At 43.7% G+C, this 14,578-nt stretch overlaps 1 protein-coding gene across 1 annotated transcript in view; it reads left to right on the top strand.

Annotated features, from left to right (window-relative positions):
• The window catches only part of LOC128278824 (pleckstrin homology domain-containing family G member 5), a 69,256-nt gene extending 56,614 nt beyond the window's left edge, over positions 1 to 12,642 (top strand). Inside the window, exons 3-15 of the mRNA XM_053017551.1 lie at positions 1,566 to 1,964; positions 2,455 to 2,546; positions 4,173 to 4,264; positions 4,341 to 4,624; positions 4,687 to 4,849; positions 5,032 to 5,126; positions 8,428 to 8,562; positions 8,681 to 9,007; positions 9,200 to 9,451; positions 10,084 to 10,155; positions 10,870 to 11,501; positions 11,756 to 11,875; positions 12,327 to 12,642. Coding sequence (XP_052873511.1) covers positions 1,566 to 1,964; positions 2,455 to 2,546; positions 4,173 to 4,264; positions 4,341 to 4,624; positions 4,687 to 4,849; positions 5,032 to 5,126; positions 8,428 to 8,562; positions 8,681 to 9,007; positions 9,200 to 9,451; positions 10,084 to 10,155; positions 10,870 to 11,501; positions 11,756 to 11,875; positions 12,327 to 12,642 — 2,979 coding nt within the window. The remainder of the gene's footprint in view (positions 1 to 1,565; positions 1,965 to 2,454; positions 2,547 to 4,172; positions 4,265 to 4,340; positions 4,625 to 4,686; positions 4,850 to 5,031; positions 5,127 to 8,427; positions 8,563 to 8,680; positions 9,008 to 9,199; positions 9,452 to 10,083; positions 10,156 to 10,869; positions 11,502 to 11,755; positions 11,876 to 12,326) is intronic.
• Positions 12,643 to 14,578: the final 1,936 nt, after the last annotated feature.

The following is a 14,578-nucleotide window of genomic DNA, read 5'->3' as shown; positions in this document are numbered from 1 at the left end:
ATTTCGTTTCAGATCCAAAATTGTACCCCATAATCACTATTCGTCAACGTGATGAAACAATTTACAGGATCAATAAAATCGCGCCTCAATGTCCCTGTTGTTGATTGAAAGAAGATTGAAGAAAGGATTGAAAGATTAAGTACTAGGGAGCAAAAGTTACGTTAACTTAAGTCAGGAAAAGGAATCGGCCAAATTCGTGAAGAGTCCGACATTCGAACAAACTGAAATTGTTATGAAATGCAAAAAACGTATTATTGAGACTTAAGGGATCAGTTTAGATTTCAATATTGTATAATGTTGAAACAGCAGCCAGCTATTTTAGGCTTTAAGAAATTCGAAAGTAGTTTAGAGTTGAGAACCAAACTTAGTTGCAGCTTTAATGCGCATTATCTTTGCTTTATACGAAATCTAAGGCTTTACTTTTGCCCATTAGAAACCCCTTGGTTTCTTTTGTTCAACAAAAGGGTGTTGACTGTCTGCGAACCGCAGGCTGCTAGTTCTGAAGTAGCGGGTTATTTTTATATCCCCACACCCAAAAAACCCTCGATGTAGTCAGGCCGAGTCGATACACGCCACATCACGTCGCGGCTGCGGTCTGTGACGGACCTGTGGGGACGTGTGGCATGTTTTCAGTTCAGTTCACCAGTAGCTGGAGAAGAGTGACCTTCGTTTCCTTTCTGACCTCCTGACGTAAGTTCATTGCTATGGGTCCGGAAGCACAACTGGTGCCTCGTAATCAGAGTTTAATCAGTGCAGCAAGATAGTCAAGGACCTTATGAGTTTTGAAGCTTCTTATGAGCGCGAGCACGAACCCGCTCCACGCTCCACTGCTCCACGAATGGGGGGACGGCTAAGCCCTGACGTGACGGGCAGCAGTATTCGTTTTAAGCCGGGTGGAAATTCCATTCGCTGTAGTGGAAAAGTTGAATAGGCAACCTTCAACACTGCATGCATAGACCTCAAAGGTCTTGATTCTTCTTTACGACCCACACAGCTTGTTGATAAATGTATAAAACGAGGTCGCACATCAAATTTCGAGATAATGAAGAGCAATGTGAACTCTCATTTTTAAAAAGCAATTAACTTCATACAACGCACCACAGCATGAGGCAGACCAGGCCGCAGTCTTGGAATGTAATTAACGCCGGTACATCCGCTGCTGTACATATCGCACTTCGAAAGTCGTACTTTTATGTTTTGCCCACTTAATTATGGTGCTTTCCTTATTCCAATAGTTGAACGCACACACACCCAAGCTGTTCTAGTGGCAGTAGTGGCTTCTGGTAGACACCTTGCACAATTTCGAATGATGGAATCCTTTCCAATAAAAGATGACCTGTTTTCTTTTCTACACCTTTACATCATTGTCTATTTTTCTCTATCTTCTTCTCTCTGTTTCTCTCTTCGCAATTACATTCGTATATTGCATATTTGACTTGTTTCTTTTTTATTTACACGGATGCCATTTTTATCGGTTTTGAAAATAATTGAAAACGATGTGGTGGTTTGATGGTGTTGCTTGGGCAATGCTTGTTGGGTGGTTGCGTCGCTCGACACTTGCGCAGGGAGACTATTCCGACACGTCCAACACGTCGATCGCATCGGCGAGCGGATCGGTCGATCGCGGTGCCACCACCGTCTCCGGTGACTCATCCGGATACGTAGTCTCACCGAAAGATGTGTGCGTCACGGTCACGTCCGGAACTGCGCTGATCGACATCAGCAACAGTGGCGGTGGATGCATCAATCCGGCCTACGACAATGGCGAACAGAGCCACCGGCAGGACCGAGAGGGTCCCGCTGAATCCCTTCCGGAGCCCCCCGACCCGGCCGGGGCCGACACTCAGAAAGCACTCAGCGCCATGTCCTCAGCGCTGTCCAGTTCGTCCCCTTCCTCGCTGAAGAAAAAATCGTCCTCCTTCCTGCACCGAGAACGCAAAAAACCGGTTCTCACGCGCAGTCAAGTGAGTAGTGATTGCCCTAGCCGTCACCGCGAAATCCTTTCGAGTTAACTGTGTGTGAAGATGCTAAAGTAACGTCTTATTAAATAAGTAAGCATTCAAGTATAGAGAATTGAAAAAATTATAAACAGCATTAGCATTTGGATCTTTCTCTTTCCAACAATTCCAAACTCTTAGCTCAACTCAACTTCGAATGCTGTTATGTTGACCCGACTCTCCGCTTAACGCTCTGCGAATGCATTTTTACAACTCTACTCTTTACCTTATTCTTGGGGATTGCTCTAGGGTGGTGGCACCGGCCATTTACTGTTACATCTGTGTTTATTGTATTTCCCATCTCTCGGTTTTTCATGCGACCACCGATTTGCTGTTCAACAAACACGCTGACACCTGAAACACTATTTGTACACCATCTTCGGAACGGGACCAACATCGCAAACCGGCACGCAAAAAAAAACATCTTAAAAACTCCACGCAACGCAATGCTGTCCAGGTTTCCAGCTCGGAGTACTTTTCCGTCTGTTTCGAAAGTGATAATAACGATCCGGGTGTCCTCATTCCCGCCACCAAAGGAGTACGGCTTGCGTAAGTATTGCCAGTAGTAGCGGTTTGGTGCATTGGGAATATGAACGTATTTAGTTTAGTTCAGCCACCGTGCCATTTGACATTTTCAGTTTGAAGCGTTTCTTGTGCAACGTTCACGCCTCGCCAGGCTCCGGTGGGCTGGCAATGTCATGAGAATGGCACACTACCGTCCGCCAGCATCCACACAGAGTATTACTGAAATAGTTCTGAAACAAATTCTCCAAGGATTCAGATTTTCTTACCTAGATATTATACCTAAAAAACTAGAAATTTTTCTTTAATAACACAATAAGTAATTATTTAATTTTTGAATGAACTATTTATACCGTTTTTATTTGTCAATCATCATAGCTTTGAGCATTACTTTTCAAAGGTTGATAGAAATGATATGGTAAAAACTATGCATAAATAGGTAAAGGATCAATAACGATCCGATCTTTTCCACTCCAGTTGTCGTAGTTCAAGGCTTAAGTGTCGTTGTTGATGCAGCATTGTGCTTACTCCACGATCGATTGCAAACTATATTCTAATAGTTTTAATTTTCATCGTTCATCTGTTTCAAGCCACTTTTGAAATGTTTCAAGATCTTCTAGAGTCGGAATGATCAGTATGAGGACGACTAATGGCCACTTATGCTGTTCGCAAGTGCTGTTCCACAATGTTTACTTCTATCACCAAACCAAACCCTCAATTTGAGGACATCGTTTTACATACCACACGCACAAGTTGTTCTGTTGCCCATGTGGTCCAATGTTGTGGCAAGCGAACGAACATTTTACTTTAATTTAGGTGCCATGCACGCCGTAATGCCGTAAAATCATCACAACTACCGTACTCCGTTCGCCGACGTAAGTGCGTAACACTTTGGGAACAGATCCTTGCCAGCGGGGCCTTTGTCAAAAAGAAGCTGTTCCTGGGATCTGCGCACTTCTCGCGACTGACGATGGATGCTCATTTTGCTGCTTCCAGCCAGCAAGTGTTCCCGTTATGTTTTGCCACATCGCACCGTGGAGTATCGTTTGGGCGCTACAACATAAAACCCTCGGTAAACCTGTCAGCCAGCTCGGTTGGGAGTAAATTAAATGAACACCGAGTTGAGCCGGGGGGCGTATAAAAAGCACATGGTGCCACTAGCGACCACGAGCATGTGGTCTCAGCAAGTCCAATCAAACACCATAGCTCCAGAGTAAGCTAAGGACCCGGTACTCTAGAGTCCCTTAGAATTCTATGCCTGCCGGCTATGTTCTTGGAGGGCGAAGCGAAAAATGTAGCTCGCGCATAAGCCAGCGATAATAACTTACGAATATTAATTACGACGGAAAGCTGCTGACTACGAAATTTTATGGGCCAGCGTTCATACCTCGACCGTTTGATAACTTTACGTGATGACAGTTATTGTTCCACCGCGAATGATACGGAGCAAGGAACTGCTGCTTGTTTTAGTCTTGACTCCAATTCCAGACCCGGGCCAATTCATGGCGATGTCGATGTTGTTTCAAGAATAAGACAACCAATTAGTTTTTATTAGTTTTCATATTGTTCAATGTCAAATTAACGTTGAGTGTGGAAAATTTAAACTGTTCTCGTGTATTTAATGAGGGCGTTTTTATGCCACCCTATTTTCAGCGAATGTTTACGCGCCTCACTATCACGGCGAAGTCTCAGTTTTTCCCAAATATACGTGATCGACAATGGCTTTAATAGTCCCCACGAGATCGGTACGTATACGCTTTATGTCGCACTTCCCAACGACGCTCGGTTTACACTCTCGCACTATTGTTACCCCGGCCGCAGGTGTGCGGTACACGGAACCGCTGGACGCGAACATGGACATATCGAACCTGGCCGGACGTACGCTGCTTGTATCGGAGCGTGACAGTACATCCGGCCGACGAACCGGCGGTCACAGCACACTCCAGAAGGCCGCATCCGTGGGCAATCAGCCATCGGTGATGTCATCCACCGGCAAGCTGTTCTCGTCGACCTCGGCCGACGACAACTACGACCAAAGCCCCAAAGCGTCCTCGGCTTCCGGCAAGCAGTCGAAACAGAAATGGACAATACCATTTGGATCGAAGGTGAGCTCCTCCGCCTATAGAGGGTTCGTACTCTCCCCACATAAACACGTTCTCTGTTGCAGGGACCACAAAAATCGAAACTTTGCGAGCTGCTGGACAGCTACAATAAGGAAATCCCGAAATCGACGTCTTCCTCCAGCAACTTCAATAACCCCGAGTACGTAGACGCATTAGTTGGCCTTAGAAACTTACCTCAGTGTTGGACGAAGGTCGTAAACAGTGCCGGTAAGTGACGCCAAAGTTTGAAAGCAACAAACAACAGGAAGCGAGGTCTTCTAGGAACTAGTAGAACCGCATACTCTGTGTGTGTGCGCGATAAATCTGTTAAAATTTCTCTCTCTTTTGCTGACTCTTCCGGTTCCGGGTCGGGGCTGGTGATCCGTTTCGTGGAATTGTGCGCTTTAAAGGAATGAGCGAAGCGGAAACAAAAATCCAATCCGCCATCTGGGAGCTGGTGACGACCGAAGTTTACTACATTCTAGCGCTCCAGACGGTAACCGACGTAAGTAGAAGCGTGCTCGGTGCAGCGCAACCTTCCTGCCGAAAAACTTAACTCTCTGATCCGGGAAAAATTTGGGTACATACCCCGTCAGATAAGAGTCCACCAGAGTGATCCAATCAGGAAATCTGATGTGTATCTGACGAGGATCGGAACTGCTTCGTGCAGCGTTCCGGAGCGTTCTGCGCCTTGTGTGTTAAACTTTTCGAGTGGAAACTAAATTCTCTGCTCCTCACAGAAAAGGGATTAAGGCAAATGAATGAGTTAAACTTGTTTGCCGTCATATTTTCTGCTGGTAGCAGCTGCTTGACGGTATTTGTGAGCGTCGTCCAGAAGATAACGAGAAAGGAAATACTTTACCACAGCCATTATTAGGCCTGGAATTGAATCGAATAAAAGTTTTAAGTGGTTTCGGTGGTTCGATAGCAAGCCCTCAAATCAATATTCCAATCCATGCCGATAATACTGGCAGACTTACGACTTTCGTAAACCATGTTTAAGTTTTATTCAGAGCATGAAATTAAATCATAGAATTTGGAGCTCATTGGGCGAAAGCTAAACTGCAAGCTGCCGCTTATAATCAACGTAGACCTGCTAATACTACTTAAAGAGCCCTCTCAGCCAAAAGCGAAAAGCACATTAAAGGAGAATCTCGTAAGAATCGTAAGAAATGGTTCTGTGCCAACTGGCTTTGGTTTAACTTTTTAATTACATTGCCTGTAATTTCATAGCTACTCAGCTATAGCGCTGCGTTAGATTTTTCCAGCTCACTATTTATCTTGTCAACGGCACTACTAGAGAAAGAATCGAACGAAAATTCGTATTTTACGATATTCTACTGAAACCATCAATGAGTACCAGTTAGAATGAAGTTTGACTCACTAAATGTCCATAAAATTAGTTGCTCCTAGTTATTCCTGGTAATTGTAGGATTCAAATCATCGACGCATTTCAAATGAAAAACGTACAATCAACAGAATACTGGTCCTTTCGCTCCAGCAACCGCCACTTCCATCACCACCAACAAGAATATAGTGGCCAAGGCTGTTTGATATTCGATTGGCGTTCGTTTAAATATAGGTCACAACGTGAACCTTGTTCCCTCCGTTAGCGTTGTAACGCACGGATCGCCAGTCAGTCTCAGTTACAGTCACTAGGGTTCAGTCTTCGCGTGCTGTTCTATAGGGCCGTTTACACGTTGCGATATATCGCAGCAATCCCTTGTATCCATTATTCGTAGCGATATATCGCAGCCAAGGTGGAGCGTCTACACGCCACGATGTATTCGTTGCGATTTGCAATCGCAGATCTCGGTGTCATGGAAACAGCCATGGAAGAAACACTGTGTTTGTCTGCCTTTGGATTGTGCGTTTCGGTTACAAAGCAAAAAATAGAACGTACCAAGAGTACTAATCGGTCACGGTGGTCGAGGGAATGGCTTTTAAAGCAAGGCAATTATTCTCACGTTAAACTTTTGCTTTAAAAACATTCAAAACAACATGTCAAACCGCCATCAACACACGCACACATGTCTATCCACCGTCAGCACACGCACACATGTATGGAGATTGGACCGAAATTGATGCTCGGCGCATTCAATTTTTTTGATCTGCCGATCTGGTCGTATACAAGCAATTTGTTCCTTTTTTCCTGTCTACACGTAGCGATATATCGTGGCAATTGGTTTCATACAAGGGATTGCTGCGATATATCGCAACGTGTAAACGGCCCTTATCGTGCACGCCTTTCCTTTTTCTCTCTTACTCTCTCTCGCCGTCTCCTTCACTGTTCGCTAGCCCCATCGCGATTAGCGTGACAGCTTGCTCGGTCACGAAAGTAGCCTACTTCCGGTTGCTTAGATCGGGTCGGGTTTGTGTTGTCAGCACCCTGTCGTTGGCTTCCAAACCTTTCTCAGACAAACTTCCGGCCACTGCAAACAAAAAAAAACCCGAGCGAGCACTCTTCGCAGAACAATGGAATATGTTTGACATATTTTCGATGGTCGCTATGCTGACCATTGTCTGGTAAAAGGATCGGCTACTAATTACGGTGCAAACATGGCGAGCCCGGTATTCAAAAAACCTTTCTTATGTTCTGCTTTTTCAATTTAAATCAACAAATGCGTTTGAATGTTCCAGACTCCGGAGGCGACCTTCGCATGTATGGCTGCCTTATTTGCATTTTCACAGCGTATTCGAAAAGGATTTATTATTTCTTATTGGCCGGAACTGTGTTCGTCCGGGGTTGCGGGTTGGGATCCACGAGTGCACGTCGATTATAATCAATAACACATGCCTCGGAAAATTGATTTATGGTCTCATTAAAGAGCCTGACTGGCACGCGGCAGCTAGTTCTCGGTCTGCGCCATAGCCGTGCTTCTCCGACTCCACAGCGATACTAGCAACGACACGTTTATAACGAAAGAGAAAACCGATCCAGAATAACACCTGTCGTTACTGGGGCCGAGATTTCTTTTCCATATACGCACCTACCGTGTTGTACCGTTGTTCCAAGCTACAACCAATCACATCTAACTTCCTACTTGAAGGCATGTTAGGTACATGTTGCGCGCGGTATTGTGTGTGAATAATTTATTGACAATGGTCCCTCGTTCACGTGGTCCTGCTCACCTTCTGACAGCTCCCGAAATCGGGCATCGTTAGATCGAGGACCTCGAGGATGCAATCTAATTGGCAGCCGACGGCCCGAGACTGATCGGTTGGAATAGGATGACTTCGAATAAGGTGCCGAGTGGTGGTTTTGTTAACGATTCGGGTCCATCGTTTCCATCGTTAGGGCGCCCAGTCTAGGCGGAGCATGTGTGCATAATATGTTCATTTTTGAACACCAAATCGACCCAATATTGACACGCCGATTGAAGAGCTCCGGATAGATGGCATTAGCATAAATTCTATGCACATAAACGCGCCTTTTTCTACGTTTTCCGCTTTCTGCCGCCGGAAGTGAGAGGTTTATGGAATCAATATTTTTTGCGCCTCTGCTTTATTGCTTTTCTTTTCGGCGGAAGTTCACTGTTCGAAAGATATTCTTGCGCGGCAACCCTACATCGGCACGTAGCGTCGATTCTTCGACGTTAGAGTGATGGAAACTTTGCGAAACTGATTGGGAGTACGAAATTTGTGGTGTGTGGCGTTGCATTGCAGATACGCTGGAAGTTACACAGCTATTCACTTTACGTGTACGATATACTGTAAACGTTGATGACGGAGAGATCTGGCGATACTCGATACTCCTATAGAAGAAACACCCACAAACGATGGTCTTGTTGCCAATTTGCTTACAGCTTTTCCTAGCCTGCTTAGAGGACATCCAGTCGCAGAACATTCTAACAGACATTGACCAGAAAAGGCTGTTCTCCAACATTCGGGACATCTGGGAGGCGAATCTGCGCTTCTGGACGATGTACCTTTACCCAATGGTAAGTGATTCGGCCCGTAAAACCCTTGTTCGGCTGCCACCTACAATGTTTTGTGGAGTGCATGGCCGCGAACGCTATCAAAATGCGATTGGTCAATCGATTGGTTTTCCGCACGCAGGTCAAGCACAGTGAACGGACGAAGGACCCCATGAGCATCTACTACTTCCAGCACGGCTTCGTCAACTTTGCCACCATCTTTATGCCCTACACGAAGTACTGCGCGGAACAGAGTACCTGTCAGTTCTACTGCAAGGAGATGTACCACAACAACGCCCTGTTCATGACCTACTGTGCCTGGTGCGAGTCACAGAAAATGTGCAACCGGCTACGGCTGGCCGACATTCTGGTGCGACCGATGCAGCGACTGACCAAGTACGGTCTGCTGCTGGCCGCTATCAAAAAACATATCACTGACGAAGCGGAAGGCGAAGCGATCGATGCCATGGTGAGTAAGCCAAATGCCGTAGAAAGCCGGCACTTGTTCAACATTTTACCATTCTACTGATTTTTATTCTAATCTATTAAAAAAAGGCATGAGTCCCTATTAACGTACTCAGCTTTAAGCATTCTGCCACAGTGTACAACAGTTCAATACTTTGTGAAAGCACATCAACTTCACCTATTACGACCGTTTCAGATACACTCCGTAGAAGAGTTTGTCGCTGGCGTTAACGCTCATCTAACAACTAGGCAGGAAAGTGAACGACTGAAAGGTATTAATGCAAGGATCGACAGCTACGACGTGGTCGAGGCAAACAACGAAACGCTCGATCGGCTCGTCAAACAACATAGCATCATGTTCGACCTTTGTCAACCGATGCGTGGCATCGACCACTGTCGGAAGGTGTTTGTGGAGGGTGACTTGAAGTACAAGGACAGCACCGGGAAGGTAAGTGCGGTGGTGTCCTTAAATTTTGTGAAGGCTTCAATGGCTTGTACACGGCTTCCCATAACAGATACAATTTGTTTGTTTTGTAAAACGATGAAAAACATCCATCCACAAGTCAATTAGAGTCATTACGTTATTGTTTGCCCGAACGAACGCGTTGGTGACCTGTAGAAAATAATTATTCGCCTTTCCAACGGAAGAACTGGCACGAATGGCATAAATAATGGTGTCCCAACCATAAATGCTTCCTCCCTGACCCAAGAAGGACGTTTCAACTGTCAAATGGCTGCATTATGCAGCAATTATGCATTGCGGCGAAAGCCAGACGAGCGATGACTTAATTGATCAAGATGAATGCTTTATTGCACCGGAAAGAAATTTAATTTAATTTTTAAATATGCATGTTATGCGCGCATCGTTTATGGGAGTGCATAGCAATGGTAATTCCCATACCCAATAAGCGCTAATATTGATAACCGATTGTGGGAGCGGAGCTTTTAGTATTTATGAGACGTCATTAAAACCGTTCACTAGCATTGAACCTAACGTTTATACAATCCACACAACACCCACATTCAATTATTCATATTAATAACAACTATAACTAGAAAAACTGCTAAAATTCTCCACAGATGGATGTGCACTGTTTCCTATTTACGGACTTTCTTTTGGTGTGCAAGAAAACTAGGAACGACAAGTTGAAGGTGAGTGAAATTATATTATATTTCATTTTGATTTATATTATGCAGTTTTATTATATTATTAAGTCAGATTATAGACTTTACAGTACTTCACCCATTAGCACAGTAAATGTAATGGAAAACGAGGGCCAATTTGCCGTGCGGGTCCAGTCTTTCAAAAACATTATTCATAAATTAGCAGAGCAGAACTATTTTCATCTCCTGCAGCGTTCAGTGTAATCTAATAAATAGTTCAAGAGCAACAATCGCACACAAATTAGAAGCAATAATCCGCTTACACCGTTCACTAGGCAATGGAGGCGCCTGGCCGCTCATACTATCTGGACGGACGGTGTTTACAAGCAAATAATAGTCAAAGTTTTACACCGCCAGATGAAGTTTAATTACAAAAATAAATGCAAACCTGGCTTGGAAAAGTGTCACACAATCATGAACTTATTTAATTTGTATCCTCTCTCTGTAATTATCAAAGTTTCTGCTGACCGCCTCAGCCAGCAATTGCAAACGGGGGAAGCAATCATTAGTGATATGTTTTACAGTTGACACAACACTTTCACAAATATCAAAACAATTATACACCTTACATCACCAGGCAACATGGAAGTTTTATAAGTTACAGTTTTTATGGAAAGGGACAGCAATGTTCGATGCTGTAAACCCTTTCGCTTCATTGAATCTCGAATGGATTTTTAATCTGCAAACCCTTCAATTCTTCAGATTATTCGACAGCCGTACATGACGGACCGCTTAATAGTGCAGCTCAAGGATCAAGCATTGCTCTGTTGCTACGTGAACGATTTGAACATGATTGTGGGAGCATTCACACTACAAAGCCCAAAAGCTCAGCATTGGCACGATTCCATAACGAAGGTGAAGCATATCTATAACCGTATGAAGCAGGGCACATTCAGTGACGTCCGTCAGTACGGTAACATAATCAATATCAGCAACAGCTGCAACAACTCGACGAGCAACAGCAACATGAACATCAACAACGATAACCTGAGCATCAAAAAGTCGCCGTTGAACAGTTCCATCGGCAGCCGTGTGAGCAGCCTAAACAACAGTCACAGCGGATCGGTTGATCTGAACGAATCGAAACAGGTATCGATTGACTTTGAAAAGACTAACTCGCTCTCCAGTGATGAAGGCACGGGCACAGGTAGCGCCGTCGGTGCCGCAATGGTGATGCACTCCAAGTACGGACCGGTTGCTCCTTGCGCTAGCCGTAAGATCAAGAATACCGTCAACACTATGCAGACAAAATCGTCCAACTCGCTCACCGTGCAGCCATACAGTGGACTCGGGCACAGTATGCCAAATTTGAATTTGAACTCAATTCAAAATAGGTGAGTACGTCTGCTGGTGATAAATAGTCATTAGTAGCGCTTCCCTTACGTTCAGAAAATGTATTTATGAGAACCATGGCTTTCGAATGAGCTTTCACTTAGCGAATGAGCTTTCACTTTTATCAGCTTAGCAAAGTTGTTCCTTATTAAAAGTAGAGAAACATTTTCTTAAAAAACGAAGCAAACACTACTTTCTACAGCATCACAGCGTCACAGCAAAGAACATCGAAAAATAAACCATGTTTTGAACTGTTCCAATTTTACAGCAATACTCTTTCGGTGCCGGGATCTACCAGCAATCAGTCTCATTCCGGTATGGTGTTGCTATCGCCTAGTCAACGGGGCATTTCGTATCCTCCGCCATCACCGACCAGGTACGAGCAGTGACATTATTTAGTGAATAATTCGTTTATTTTATTAATTTTTTATTTCTTCTTTTTTCAATGTGACATATTCTAGGTCTCTCAGTCACTGTTGATTTTCCACAACTGAATTCTGTTTGATTAAACACTTTTCAATTCAGCAAAAAAAGGCTTTCTTTTGAATTTTGTTACATCACTGTTTCATTGCTGTAGGTATTATTTATGTATTTTTTGTTTACAATTCACGGGGTAAAACCTATATACATTTTCATTAACATTTTAACAATATTGTGAAGTGTACGTTTATGTTAAAGGCTATTGAGAATCCCAATCTATGTATTGTCATTTGTTAATGTAATATGTATTGAAGAATTGTTTATTTATCGTTACACTCACTAACACCTGGGTCGTTCTTTTCTTCTCTCACGCTACCCGTTCTATGCATCTTTTTTCCACACGACAGGGCCACGTTGCGTCGTGGGTTTGCTTTCTCCACATCAATCAAAAACCCACCGTTAATCAAATCACGAAATGTGACGTCTCAGCAGAGCTTTACACTGTGTCAGCAGCAAAGTTTGAACCTGACCACACTGAACCAACATCAGCCATGCGTACAACCGCCATCATCCGGCAACCCCGTATCCAGTACTTCAGCCGAACTGCACCAGACCCCATCAGTCACATCGACGAATGTGTCATTTTTCAGGCGGAAAAATAGTTTCCCGAGTGCGCCGAACGGAAGTTCGGACTCGGGTTCCGGCCTTCCTGGGGAAACTTGAACCAAACGAAGAGCAACCAAAAGAACTTATCTAGTCGATCTGTGGAGCCCGGTTAATGCTGTAGATCGGAAACGCTGTGTTCGGCATGCCACACGGCTCAATTACGGAATCCTGTTATGACACTGCACGGCAATAACTTTCTGCATCATACATTCGCATTGCAGTTAACAGAGCATGTACATAAACTTGCAAGTATAGAAAATTTGTTGAGGCATAGATTTGAAGCTTAGGAAAGAGCAGATGGTATACCGTGGGAGGCCATCGTTAGAACTGGTGAGCCATCGTTAAGGAAACTAACCTCGGGAACATTCGGAAAAGTAAACAAGACCTAAATGTATCAGAAAAAAAGAAACAACGAGAAACTAAAAAACCCCATACCCCATTTGCACAGCCGATCGCATCGGTCGAGCATGCGAACAATTGTATAATTTTGTTGTGAAAAGCAAAGATACACATCAAACAAGCCAGAACAAAACAATGCTGTGAAACTTATCGAAGAAATACGCCTAGTTGCTCTCATATCGAGAGTTGTACGTAATGGCATAATTAGTCTCCACTATGTTTAATGCTTGTACGCTATTACTTAAACCGGCCATCAGCTGGACCCGAGTGTTGGTCCAGGCAGCGTCTATAGTGTCGGTTCCCGATTTTGTTTCATTTCGAGTTTGGCACAGATCGTGTAAAGCGTAGAAAGATTTTGGAACGATTAGAGCGTCACCGGAACGGTGATTACAGGCATACCCGTAAGAGTAAGCTGACCTGTATTGTGTGTACATTTTTTAGTTGAGTTACTGTACATAGAATATTAACGGTTAATGTTCTTGAGGTATGCTCTAGTTTGCTAAGCAACAGTCGTATGCATCTTTCACTTTAGATGTTTTAATAGTGGTTAGAGTCTGTCCAGAACAACGTTCAGTGAGCCCCCCCCCCCCGTAGTATTTGTGATTGTCTTTGGATTGGAAATCGATTCTGTAATATTGTCTCGTTGTATGTCACATACCATGTATATATAGTCTCATACAGGACCTCATCAGAGCGTCAACTTCCGCTTGCCTAATTCATAGATTCTCTGATTGTTTAATTAAAACAGTGTTAACAAACCTAAGGATAAGTTTTACTGATCGACCCGTAAGAGGTTAGCGCATTAATCCTACGAGCGTCAATGGTGCAATCCATTCATTATATTTAACCATACTTTTATACCATGTTAGAACCGTTGGTATGGAAATCGTCAGCTAACGGAACCACGGGTTCAGCCGCACATCAGAAGCGATTTTCTACTGCCTTCGGCATTTTGAAGTTGTGTTCGTCTACATTAGTGAGCTAGCCATATTAGAGCTGCAAGTATTTATAATCGAGTTCAATCAACATAAGGTTTTAAACAAAGAAAACAAAAATAAGCAATAATTATTTACCCCAGTACGAGTTATCAAAAACCAATTTGGTGCGTGCTAAAGGATTTTACGACGGTGTGCTTTTCGTTAGAACGAAAAAAAGAGTTAAAATTACTGATTGCGAAATTCATGAGGTCATTTGGTAAACATTCAATTGTGAACTGCTTACATTTTTGAAGCGACAGCACGTGAACGTCATCGGGCAATGGAAACGATAGTGTATTTTAATGTAATCTAAAGAGACGAAAGACAATGATAATTTTAAATGTACTTTTTGGATGCTGGCAATTTTAATGGACTCCCATCTCGTTAGTAGCATCATCACTTATTGGTAGCACGGACGGACAGCTCGTTGGAAACCGACCTCCAATCGAAACTCGCGTTTACTATTCTGTGAAAAAAATAAAACGGCTCTAAGTAGACATTTTCAGAAACATAGTTTGATAGGAATTTGGATAAGTACGGAGATTTTAGGGAACAGACATTTCACTGCTCTGGAGACAAGTCCAAACCGCAACTATAACGATAACCCCGACCAGCGG

The sequence above is a fragment of the Anopheles cruzii genome, chromosome 2, assembly GCF_943734635.1.
Source record: "Anopheles cruzii chromosome 2, idAnoCruzAS_RS32_06, whole genome shotgun sequence".
NCBI lineage: Eukaryota > Metazoa > Arthropoda > Insecta > Diptera > Culicidae > Anopheles > Anopheles cruzii.
This window is presented reverse-complemented; position numbering and strand designations above follow the sequence as displayed.